At 45.8% G+C, this 13,545-nt stretch overlaps 1 protein-coding gene across 1 annotated transcript in view; it reads left to right on the top strand.

Annotated features, from left to right (window-relative positions):
- Positions 1-13,545, top strand: part of LOC149436767 (uncharacterized) — a 91,458-nt gene that overhangs the window by 76,124 nt on the left and 1,789 nt on the right. The window contains exon 6 of the mRNA XM_089661485.1: positions 921-987. Within this exon, the coding sequence (XP_089517611.1) occupies positions 921-987 (67 nt within the window). The remainder of the gene's footprint in view (positions 1-920; positions 988-13,545) is intronic.

Genomic DNA, 13,545 nt, shown 5'->3' with positions numbered 1-13,545 from the left:
TTTCAACCGCTAAACATGTGTTCCTTCTGTCAGAGAACTGTCAGAAATAGCGGAGCTCACTGCAGGGACACTTTTGCCGGCTGATCGGGAAATGTTCGATTCGCGCACCCGAAGTAGGCAAAATTTCGGTTTCGACACGAATCGAATATTTCCTGAAATTCGACTCGAATTCCGGTTCGCCTAGTTCGATTCGCTCATCTCTATTGATAACCGTAACCGCAGGAATAATTTGCGAGTCAGAGGAGTCCCGGAGTCTGTGAATGACCTTTCAAAAGCCATGACCAAGCTATTCCAATCACTCCTTCCGGACCATGACTCCGGGTCCTTTGCTTGTGACCGCATTCACAGAGCCCTGCGCCCAAAACCTCCTAACGATAAACCACCTCGTGACATTGTCCTTTGTATGAAGGATTTCCTGATTAAAGAAAACTCAGGGCTGTCCGCAATATCCCAACAATCATTTTTGAAAGCTCCGCTTTGCAAATATTCCCAGATGTCTCTCCGGCTACGTTGGAGAGACGCAGAAAAATGAAGGAAATTACGTCCACCCTTTTTTCAGCTCGGATCCGCTATAAATGGGGCTTCCCCTTTAAGTTGATAGTCCCCCACAATGGAAGCACATACACAGCTACCTTTCTCCCTGAGGGCCAGGATATTTTGGCCAAATTGGGCTTGGTTGATCCTCCTTCTCATCGATGCCCTCCTTCCACTCCTCGGGTATCTCCAATATGGCACACTCCATCTCCAAGAAGAGAACGGAGGAGAGTCAGACAAGAACCAGGATGAACCGTTATTGATGGATTTTGCTCGTTTGTGTCTCATACATCCTTTGGATGTTTTTCTTGGTCACTATTGAGATGTCTCTATATCCCTGCATATTATGTTTGCGTTTTTGATACTTATATCTGGATGTGTTAAAGTTTAACTAAGGTCTTCGGACCTATATTACACCGCCCGTATGTTCATGATCTTAAGACTCTTGGACACGTGACCCCCCCTGCCGCCTGGCATGGCCGGAGATGTCACCTCCCAATTGTGGAATGGCGGCTCTGGTTTCCATGCTTTACAGAGTCAGGGTTTGGGCCTGATTGGTCCTTTGATGTTTGATTTTTCTGTTTTTTCAGGTATGGCAAAAGGCCCACCTGATCCATGTTTTCTAGCTAACCTTTTAATTGTAGAAGTTCTTAAAACCTCACCTCTATTGCTTTCTATCTTTCTTCTTTATAAAGCCTTAGTACATGATAATGGTTTTGTGCTGATTTGTGGATGTCCTGGCGCCCACACCGGGGTCTGGATGTTCCTTAAATTGTCACTACAGATTATTGCTTTGTTGTGGATCTGCTGATTCTAATGTCTAGCCAAATAGTTTTTTTGAGATTTCCTGTCAATATGTACTTTTATGCCGATAGCTATTATTTCCGTGTTGCCATGGTTATTCAATGTATTTCACATTATTTCCAGGGTTTCAATTCACCAAACAAGCGAAAAACATCCTTTCTTCAATATAAGCGATTAGGGGCTAAAATTATTTTACTACAGGAGACCCACTTTGCAGCCGCAAAACACCCGACATATTTTCATAAATCCTACAGGCAGGGGTATTATACCTTACATTCCTCTAAAAGCAGAGGTGTAGCCATTTTTGTAGCATAATTCATTCCCTTTTGAGGTTCAACATGTGTACCGTGATCCAGACAGTAGGTTTATCATTCTTAAAGGCATCCTTTCGGGTCATGAACTTACGATCGCTAATATCTATGCGCCTAATTCGGCACATGCTTCCTTTTTTTCTCAATTTTTTAGCATTCTTGATAGGTTTTTGTCCCCCCATCTATTGGTGGGTGGTGATTTTAACCTGGTAGCAAACCCACTTTTGGACCATAGCTCTCCCTCGCAATCTTCCCAAACTTTCCCAAAATCCCTCACTAAAAAACTGGATGCCCTCCAGTTGGTTGATACCTGGAGGGCACATAATGTGGGAGCCAGGGACTACTCATTTTATTCTCACCCACATGACTCTTATGCTAGATTATATTATATCTACTGCACCCCCATTTTACTAGCTAATTCTAGGACAGCTTGTATTCACCGGAGCCCCTGGTCAGATCACAATATAATGGCCTTATCTATCACATTTATAGGATTGGCACCTACCCCCTTCTCTTGGAGACTTAATGACTCTATGCTCACTGATATTAACTCTAGAGGTGGTCACATCTATTCAAGAATATTTTCAGTCTAATTCTACTCCTGATATATCTCCAGCCACACTATGGGTAGCACATAAGGTGGTCCTACGTGGCCGCCTTATCTCCATGGCTTCTTCCAGAAATAGAAAACGATGGCAGCAAATTCTGCAACTTACCCGAGAATTAGAAACACATATTGCTAATCCATCTCTTCTTAATAAACGGTTACTATCTCAAAAGTGTTTAGAATTGAATACTCTGCTTTCTCAAAAGACTGAAAAAGCTCTCCGCTGGTCGAAGGCCTCGTTCTTGTTACATAGCAACTCAGCATCCATTATGTTTGCAAGGAAATTGAATCACTCTCTGCGCCCCCCACATGTCTATAAGTTACGCACTAACTCGGGCGCTATCTCATCTCTACCTCAAGAAGTTTTGGGTGTTTTTGAAAAATGTTATTCTAACCTACTAGCTCCTCCACAGTCATTTCGTTGGTGGTATGATCGATCTTTTATTAGATGATCTGATTTTCAAAGAGGAGGATCTTCTATTACTTTTGATATGCTGCGTGTGTTTTTTGATGTTCCTCTTTGTGAGTACCATCGTTACCGACAGATTAGACATTTGTTTAATTCACATTTTGGCCTTATACCCTCTTCTCCGATTTCATTTTTTGAACGTGTCAGCCGTGACTCTCCTAGGGGCAAGAGTCTTATTTCTGATCTTTATCACCAATCTTTGATCTGTTTTCTCCTACACCCCCTTTGTATAGACAAAGATGGGAGGAGGATAGTGGTATCACCTTTTCGGAGGAGGATTGGGATTCCATGGTGGATAACATATGTAAGTGTTCTAGATCTCTTTCTGTCTGTGAGATGGCCCTTAAGGTTTCAACCAGATGGTATTATACCCCATCAAGACTACATGTATTGTTCCCTCAGGTGTCCCCTTTATGTTTTGGGGCTGTGGTCTCACAGGTACTTTGGTTCATATATTCTGGGATTGCCCAACCATATCTTTGATTTGGCGTAAGATATCTGAGGTGGCTACCTCACTGGCGGGTATCCCGGTACGATTGTCTATACAGACCTGTTTATTGGGGGCTCATATCCCGGGGGTCTCTGATGCCACTATGAGACTGATACATACTATTTGTATTGCCACTTTATGGGCTAATGCCTTACATTGGAGGTCCAATGCCGTACCCTTGGCCTCTGTTTTACGCAGGGTTGATGCTGTGATGCTCATGGAACGTATTCATTATACCTTACTGGATGGGATGCACTTATTTGATAAAAAATGGGAATCATGGAGGGATTGTAGACATTTATTGCATGATTAACAACATTCCAAGTGAAGGTTGACTGGCATATACTGTTGACAGATGTATCATTCAACTTACTTTATCTTCTACATATTTCATGTACTTGCAATCTATTCTTTTCTATTTCTTCTCTTTCTTATGTTAATATACTTTTCTGTATTGTATTTTTCAAAAGTGCCTTGTTTTTGCTGTAAGTATCATTTGAAAATGTATTGTTTTACAGTCTACTTTTGCAAAATAAAACCATTTGTAAACAAAAAAATAAATAAATTTAGGCCAACATGTATTCTGCTCCATGTTTTTGGTGAAAAAATCCCAATAAGTGTATATTGATTGCTTTGTGTGATAGTTATAGCGTCTACAAACTATGGGAGAGATAATGGAATTTACGCCATTTTTTTGCTATACAGCGCTGCGCTAGTTTAACGGACAATTGTGCGGTCATGCAATATGGTACATAATGAAATTTATGTCCTTTTTTCACACAAATAGAGCTTTCTTTTGCTGATATTTGATCACCTGTGCGCTTTTTATTTTTGGCGCTATAAACAAAAAAATTTTGAGAAAAAAATGTTTTTTGGAAAAAAACAATATTTTCTTGTTTCTGTCACAAAAAATATCTAAAAAAACTAAAATTGCTTCATAAATTTAGGCCAAAATGTATTCTGCTCCATGTTTTTGGTGAAAAATCCCAATAAGTGAATATTGATTGCTTTGTGTGATAGTTATATCATCTACAAACTATGGGAGAGATAATGGAATTTACAGCTTTTACTTTCTGACCACTCATCACATTTCTTGAGGTGCTAAAATACCAGGACAGTACAAACACCCCCAAATACCAGGATAGTACAAACACCCCCAAATACCAGGATAGTACAAACACCCCCAAATACCAGGACAGTACAAACACCCCCAAATGACCCCTTTTCAGAAAGTAGACACCCTAAGCTATCTGCTGAGAGGCATATTGAGTCCATGGAAGAAGCCATGGGTATATGTGGAATTACACCCCAAAATACATTCTGTTGCTTCTACCGAGTATGGGGGTACCACATGTGTGAGACTTTTTGGGAGCCTAGCCACATACAGGAGCCTGAAATCCAATGACCACTTTGAAAGCCTGAAGGTGCGTAACTTCCTCATTTCACTTCCTGACTACCTATCACAGTTTTGGAGGCCCTGAAATGCCAGGATAAAACCAACCCCTCCAAATGACCCCTTTTTGGAAAGTAGACACCCTAAGGAATTTAAAAAGAGGCATGGTGAACATTTTGCAGATCTAATTTTTTCTCACAAGGTTTTGAAATATAAAAAAAGAAAAGAAAAAATATTTTTTTTTCTTAAATTTTCAAAAACTTGTGGCAAAAAATGAGATCTACACTACCAGACGCTTCTCGGGGATGCAGTTCCTCTGAGCTCCACAAGGTGGTGATCTCATTTCTACCCAGTCAGGAAGTCTCTATGGAAGACAGATAGGAAGTGATGTCAGGTACAGACAGGAAGTGATGTCAGGTACAGACAGGAAGTGATGTCAGGTACAGACAGGAAGTGACCTGGAATAAAGACAAAGTTCCATGTGGCACAAAGAAAAAGAGAGATCGGTGGAAGTAGCAGAAGAGGAGGTAATAAGATGTTATTTCCTATTTACACCCAGTAACCCCCCCGTCATGTCCGTCCTCTTCCTTCATAGTCACGTCCGTCCTCTTCCTCCATAGTCACGTCCGTCCTCTGCCTCCATAGTCACGTCCGTCCTCTGCCTCCATAGTCACGTCCGTCCTCTGCCTCCATAGTCACGTCCGTCCTCTTCCTCCATAGTCACGTCCGTCCTCTTCCTCCATAGTCACGTCCGTCCTCTTCCTCCATAGTCACGTCCGTCCTCTTCCTCCATAGTCACGTCCGTCCTCTGCCTCCATAGTCACGTCCGTCCTCTGCCTCCATAGTCACGTCCGTCCTCTGCCTCCATAGTCACGTCCGTCCTCTGCCTCCATAGTCACGTCCGTCCTCTTCCTCCATAGTCACGTCCGTCCTCTTCCTCCATAGTCACGTCCGTCCTCTTCCTCCATAGTCACGTCCGTCCTCTTCCTCCATAGTCACGTCCGTCCTCTTCCTCCATAGTCACGTCCGTCCTCTTCCTCCATAGTCACGTCCGTCCTCTTCCTCCATAGTCACGTCCGTCCTCTGCCTCCATAGTCACGTCCGTCCTCTGCCTCCATAGTCACGTCCGTCCTCTGCCTCCATAGTCACGTCCGTCCTCTGCCTCCATAGTCACGTCCGTCCTGTGCCTCCATAGTCACGTCCGTCCTCTTCCTCCATAGTCACGTCCGTCCTCTTTCTCCATAGTCATATCCGTCCTCTTCCTCCATAGTCACTGTGACGTCTTTTATCTCCAGCAGATGATGATACACACATATATAGTGTGGGAACCCAGATGAACCCCTTCAGGGGGAGGAGTTGATGATAATATATTTGCTCCCAAAGCTGGCCTAAATGGTTCAGTTTTATCGTTCAGCCAGCGGGATGAGAGAAAAAAATATTATTATTATTATACAGGATTTATGGCACCAACAGTTTGCTCAGCACTTTACAATATAACAGGAGACAATACAGCAACAATACAGTTAAATACAAGAGGGATAGGAGGGCCCTGATCCTGGGAGCTTACAATCTAAGAGGGAGGGGCTAGTAGTACAAAAGGTAGTAACTGTGGGGGATGGACTGGTTGGAAGAGTAGAAGATTCCATTATTAGCTGAGGGTAGGATAGGCTTCCCTGAAGAGAGAGGATTTCAGAGATCGCCTAAAAGTGAGCAGAGTAGGTGATAGTCTGATAAATTGGGGTAGAGAGTTCCAGAGGATGTGAGAAGCTCTGGATAAGTCCTGGAGATGAACATGGGAGGAGGAGACAAGGGAGCTAGAGAGCAGGAGGTCATATGCGGAGTGGAGAGTACGGTTTGGGTGATATTTAGAGATAAGATCTGTGATGTAATTTGGGGCGGAGTTATAAATGGCTTTATATGTTATTAATGTTTTGAATTTTATCCGTTGGGCAACGGGAAGCCAGTGGAGGGATTGGCAGAGAGGGGTGGAGGACACTGAATGGAGGCCAGTGGAGGGACTGGCAGAGAGGGGTGGAGGACACTGAATGGAGGCCAGTGGAGGGATTGGCAGAGAGGGGTAGCAGATACAGAATGGTTAGTAAGGTAGATGAGTCTGGCAGCAGCCTTCATGATAGACTGAAGAGGGGATAGCCTGCGATGAGGTAGGCCAATGAGGAGGGAGTTACAATAGTCAAGGCGGGATATAACAAGGGAGTGAATAAGTTGCTTAGTGGTTTCCGAGGTTAGGAACAGGCATATCTTGGAGATGTTGTGGAGGTGAAGTCTACATGATTTGGACAGTGATTGGATTTGGGGCTGAAAGGACAGATGGGAGTCTAGGATTACACCTAGTACCCTGGCATGAGGGGAGGGACTGATGGTTGTATTATTGATCTTGATGGAGAAGTCAGGGGAGGGGACACGGGCTGGAGGGAATACTAAGTGCTCAGTTTTGGAGAGATTGAGTTTGAGAAAGTGGAGTGACATCCATGCCGATATGTCACTTAGTAGGTTATTAATGTGAGAGGAGACTGAAGGGGTGAGGAGGAGACTGAAGGGGTGAGGTGAGGAGTAGAAAGATAGATTTATGTGTCATCAGCATAGAGATGATACATGAAGCCATGGGAGTTTATCAAGTGACCAAGGGAGGAGGTGTAGATGGAGAAGAGAAGGGGTCCAAGGACAGAACCTTGAGGGACCCCTACAGAAAGAGGGAGTGAAGAGGAGGAGGCAGCGTTATAGGTAACACTGAAGGAGTGCTGCGATAGGTAGGAGGAGAACCAAGAGAGAGCAGAGTCTCTAAGGCCAAGAGAGTGGAGTCTTTTGAGGAGGAGGGGTGGTCAACAGTATTAAAAGCCGAAGAGAGGTTAAGTAGTAAGAGTACAGAGTAGTGTCCATTGGTTGGGATTAGTATGGATTATTGGTCATTGGTTGGGATGAGTACGGAGTAGTGGCCATTGGTTGGGATGAGTATGGAGTAGTGGCCATTGGTTGGGATGAGTATGGAGTAGTGGCCATTGATTGGGAGGAGTACGAAGTAGTGGCCATTGGTTGGGAGGAGTACGGAGTAGTGGCCATTGGTTGGGATGAGTACGGAGTAGTGGCCATTGGTTGGGATTAGTATGGATTAGTGGCTATTGGTTGGGATTAGTATGGAGTAGTGGTCATTGGTTGGGATTAGTACGGAGTAGTGGCCATTGGATGGGATTAGTACAGAGTAGTGGCCATTGGTTGGGATGAGTACGGAGTAGTGACCATTGGTTGGGATTAGTATGGAGTAGTGGCCATTGGTTGGGATTAGTACGGAGTAGTGGCCATTGGTTGGGATGAGTATGGAGTAGCGACCATTGGTTGGGATGAGTACGGAATAGCGACCATTGGTTGGGATGAGTATGGAATAGTGGCCATCGGTTGGGAGGAGTACGGAGTAGTGGCCATTGGTTGGGATGAGTACGGAGTAGTGGCCATTGGTTGGGATGAGTATGGAGTAGTGGCCATTGGTTGGGATGAGTACGGAGTAGTGGCCATTGGTTGGGATGAGTACGGAGTAGTGGCCATTGGTTGGGATGAGTATGGAGAAGTGGCCATTGGTTGGGATGAGTATGGAGTAGTGGTCATTGGTTGGGATTAGTATGGAGTAGTGACCATTGGTTGGGATGAGTACGGAGTAGTGGCCATTGGTTGGGATGAGTACGGAGTAGTGGCCATTGGTTGGGATGAGTATGGAGAAGTGGCCATTGGTTGGGATGAGTATGGAGTAGTGGTCATTGGTTGGGATTAGTATGGAGTAGTGACCATTGGTTGGGATGAGTAGGGAGTAGTGGCCATTGGTTGGGATGAGTAGGGAGTAGTGGCCATTGGTTGGGATGAGTACGGAGTAGTGGCCATTGGTTGGGATTAGTATGGAGTAGTGGCCATTGGTTGGGATGAGTATGGAGTAGTGGCCATTGGTTGGGATGAGTATGGAGAAGTGGCCATTGGTTGGGATGAGTATGGAGTAGTGGTCATTGGTTGGGATTAGTATGGAGTAGTGACCATTGGTTGGGATGAGTAGGGAGTAGTGGCCATTGGTTGGGATGAGTAGGGAGTAGTGGCCATTGGTTGGGATGAGTACGGAGTAGTGGCCATTGGTTGGGATTAGTATGGAGTAGTGGCCATTGGTTGGGATGAGTATGGAGTAGTGGCCATTGGTTGGGATGAGTACGGAGTAGTGGCCATTGGTTGGGATGAGTATGGAATAGTGGCCATCGGTTGGGAGGAGTACGGAGTAGTGGCCATTGGTTGGGATGAGTACGGAGTAGTGGCCATTGGTTGGGATGAGTACGGAGTAGTGGCCATTGGTTGGGATGAGTATGGAGTAGTGGCCATTGGTTGGGATGAGTACGGAGTAGTGGCCATTGGTTGGGCTGAGTACGGAGTAGTGACCATTGGTTGGGATGAGTACGGAGTAGTGGCCATTGGTTGGGATGAGTACGGAGAAGTGGCCATTGGTTGGGATGAGTATGGAGTAGTGGTCATTGGTTGGGATTAGTATGGAGTAGTGACCATTGGTTGGGATGAGTAAGGAGTAGTGGCCATTGGTTGGGATGAGTAGGGAGTAGTGGCCATTGGTTGGGATGAGTACGGAGTAGTGGCCATTGGTTGGGATTAGTATGGAGTAGTGGCCATTGGTTGGGATGAGTATGGAGTAGTGGCCATTGGTTGGGATGAGTACGGAGTAGTGGCCATTGGTTTTAGCAGTTAGTAGATCATTAGTGAGGTTTAGTAGGGCAGTTTCAGTGGAGTGTAGTGAGCAAAATCCAGACTGTAAAGGGTGAAGAAGGTTGTTGTCGGTGAGGTGGGAGCTCAGGCGATTGTAGACTAAGTGTTCTAGGAGTTTAGAGGTAAATGGCAGCAGGGAGATGGGTCTTAAGTTGTTCAGGTTGGTGGGGTCCAAGGAGGGCTTATTAAGTATGGGAGTGATGTGCGCATGCTTTAGAGGGGAGGGGAAGGCACCAGTAGAGAGGGAGAGATTGAAGATGTGAGTGAGGGAGCATAGGATGGAAGAAGAGGGTGACCGTAGTAGTTGTGAGGGGACAGGATCCAGGGGGCAGGTAGTGAGATGGGCTTCTGAGAAAACCTTAGTGACCTCTTCAATAGTAGCGAGGTCAGAAGAGGAAAGTGTTGAGGGAGGTTTAGTATAAGGTATGCTAAGTGGGATGGATGTCTGTGCAGTGGTGATGTCCCTACGAATTGAGTCAATTTTGTTTTTGAAATGATTTGCAATCTCATGAGCAGTGAGTGAGGTACTGGGTGGAGGTGGAGAAAGTAGAGAGTTAAAAGTAGAGAAGAGCTGACAAGGACTGGATGACAAGGTATTGAGGAGAGTGACAAAGTAGGCTTGTTTGGCAGCATGGAGGGAGGAATTGTATGTGAAGAAAGCAGATTTATATCGGGTGAATGCTTGCTGGGATTTGGTTTTACGTAACAATCGCTCCAGCGCACGACTATGTCATTTAAGATGTCTGGTGTGGTCAGTCTGTCACGGATGTAATAGTTGGGGCCTAATGCTTCGTGTTGTTAGAGGAGCAAGTGAGTCCAGTGTGGATGATAGTGAACTGTTGTAGACAGCAGTGGCCAGGTCAGGACAGGACAGGGGAGAGATTCTGTCAGAGTTGGTCAGTTGCAGAGTGGAAAGGAGCCGGGTTCAAGTTGTGAAGGTTTCTGCGGGTAATTGTTGGCTGCTTGGAGGGATAGGTGTTTGAAGACGAGGAGACTGTGAAGGTGATGAGATTGTGATCAGAGAGAGGAAAGGGGGTGTTTGTGAGGTTGTAGGGAGTGCAAAGATGGGAGAAAACAATGTATTCCCATCAGAGTGAGTGGAGGACTGTATACATTGTGCTAATGCAAAAGATGAGGTTATGTTGAAGAGTTGGGATGTAGCCGGGTTGTTGACATTAATAGGAATGGTAAAATCTCTGAGAATGATAGTTTGTAGCTCAGAGGAGAGAAAGTAGGGCAGCCAGGTGGAGAAATCATCAAGAAAGCGGGAGACGGGTCCAGGAGGCCGATAGATCACTGCAATCCTCAGAGAAATGGGAGAAAACAGCCGGATGCAGTGAGTCTGGGAAGAAGAGAAGGATAGAGAGGGAGGGTTAGGGAGGACTTGAAAGGTGATCAGTGGGGATAGAAGCAAACCAACCCCACCACCTTTCTGACCACTGGGTCTGGGTGAGTGGGTCCAGAGGAGGCCTCCATAGGGAAGTGCTGCGGGGGAAGCAGAATCTGCTGCTTGGAGCCAGGTTTCTGTAATTGCTAGTAGGTTAAGGGAGCCGGAGACAAAAAGGTCATGGAAGGAAATAGAAGGGATCCCCCATCCACACATTGGAGGTGGATGGGGGAATCCTCCCCGCTGCACTCTTGTATTCTGACAATGGGGGGACTCCTCCGCTCTCAGAATACACAGATCAGCACTGAAGCTATTGGCTGCAGCTGCTGGGGGAGTGGCTTTTATCCGGCAGTGGCCACACATGGATGGAAATGTGAGCGATCCCTGCTGAACCAGCTGAATTTCCATGGATCTATGGTCACCTTCAGTGACTTCCTCCCCTCCCCCTCATCTCCTTCATGATGGAAGTCATGCTGAGATCATCTCCCATTGGCTGAGCAATATTCTCATTTGTCTCTCAGCTCCTTCTTGCTATTCCTCGTCCTGCCTGTTGTTTCCTTGGATTGATTTTCTGTGTAGTGACCCCGGCTTGGTCTCTTGGATGCGCTCGTCTGTTGCTTGCCCTGACCTTTCTCCTGATTCCTGGATCTCCTCCTCATCTCTCCTCCATATCCTCTTACACAGCTTTTCTCCACACCTGCAGTGACCCTGGGGGGAGGAAACTTGGCACCAGCACGCCGCCAAATCCATCCCCACCATTAGGGGCTCTGGAGACAATTGTCTGCTATTTACACTCCGTTCCTCCGCACGTCACCTGATCACATGACAGCTTACTTCCACAGATTCCGGACAGATTTCTGGATGGTAAAGGTCAAAGGTCACTCTTCAGTTTAGGAGAGGTAGGACGCACCCAGGAGCAAGGATTTGGTTTGCAAGGGAGCATCTTATAGAGGACCCCTCAAATCTCCCCATCCAAATGTCTCTCTATCCAGAGTCTATATGTCCTATGACATCACAGTGACCTCACAGCTCCTCCTCCCAATGTCCCTCCATCCAGAGTCAGAGAATCCTATGACATCACATTGCCTCCACCTCCCTCCCTGATAGAAGAGAGAAAGAAGAAGAAGATTCTAGAAGTCACCAGAGAGATCACTGAGCTGCTGACAGGAGAGGTGAGCGGTGCCGGGAATTCTGGGACATTCTCCAGTAACAGACAAGGGATGTGTCTGGATGGTGACTGTATCATTGTGTGTGTCAGGTTCCTATAAGGTGTCAGGGTGTCACTGTCTATTTCTCCATGGAGGAGTGGGAGTATTTAGAAGGACACAAGGATCTCTACAAGGACGTCATGATGGACAATCAGCCGCCCCTCACATCACCGGGTAAGAGGAGACTTTATTGTAAAGGAGAGAGCAGTACGGAGGATCCACCTAGATCCCCCATCATCTGATAAACACATAGAAACAATGGATTCAGTCAGTGTGTGTGTTTCCTACAGATGGATCCAGTCATGGGAACCCACCAGAGAGATGTCCCCGTCCTCTGTATTCCCGGGATTCCACACAGGAAGGTCACACCATCCCTCACCATCATCAGGTAGATGATGACAATTATTGGTAGTTGTGATTTATACACAGCATGTTTGTTACAATGAATGTTTTATTATATCTTTCAGAGTGGAATCCTCGGGGATGATAATATTGATGTTAAAGAAGAGTATAAAGAGGAGGATGAGGAGTATGGAGTGATGGAGGAGTTTTCAGAAGGACACAAGGATATGATGGAGCCACCTAATACCAGGAACCCACCAGAGAGATGTCCCCGTCCTCTGTATTCCCGGGATTCCACACAGGAAGGTCACACCATTCCTCCCCATTGCAAGGTTGGTGGGATGGAGCATTCAGAACATGGACTCATAGAAGTGATTTTTTTTTTATGTGATGCTACAATATTGGAGTTTATGTTTTACAGATGAGCTCTTCTATTATTATTTTATTAGGGTGAAGATCCAATCGATATAGAATTTGAGGTGAAAGCAGAAGAAGAAGAGGCGTATGTGAGGGATGATCAGCAGTCTATGGAGGAGGATGGAATAACGGGGACATTTATAGAGGAGGACACTCCTACAGAGATCAGCACAGGTGGGTCATGAACACTAAATCCATTCCTTCACCCATACTGCTCACTGATTGGTCCAGAGTAGGGCGGGGACTGGGTGATATCAGCCTGTAATCCCCTGGTCACTTTCCTGAGCTGTGTTCCCCGTCCTGTATTCCTGGATTTCTCTCGGATAATCTTCCTTCTCTGTGCTGCAGACACAATTTATGTCTCTAGACTGGATTTATGGAGGTTCTGGGGTTCAGCTGGAAGCTAAATATTAATTCATTGCCTCTGATCAACGTAGACACCTGTCAGAGCCTAGACTTGAACCCACGGCCTCTACTGTGTCTGGCAGTAACTCTTCTCACTGAGTTACCTGATATAATGGACGGCACTCTGCTTAATCCATGGCTTTGTTTTCTGCTGAGCCTTGAACTCTTTGCTCCTCCCTTGAACTTCCTGATTTAAGCCATGTCTCTGCACTTCCTGGTTGGCAGATTATTGTTCCTTCTCCATCCAATATCTTGCCCTTGTCTCTCCTGCTACCTTCTGTACCTTCACTACTGACCTGGAACCACTTGTTACTGACCCTTGGCTTGTTTATTGACTACTACTACTGTGACCTGGTACTAACACGCAGCAAAACCCATACCCACCATCTGGAGCTCTGGTGATACTGGTTAGTGCTT

This window comes from Staurois parvus, unplaced genomic scaffold, assembly GCF_062004578.1.
Source record: "Staurois parvus isolate SC_StPar_1 unplaced genomic scaffold, SC_StPar_1.0 ptg001345l, whole genome shotgun sequence".
Taxonomy (NCBI): Eukaryota; Metazoa; Chordata; class Amphibia; order Anura; family Ranidae; genus Staurois; species Staurois parvus.
The sequence above is the reverse complement of the archived record's forward strand: the minus strand, read 5'-3'. Positions and strand labels throughout refer to the sequence as shown.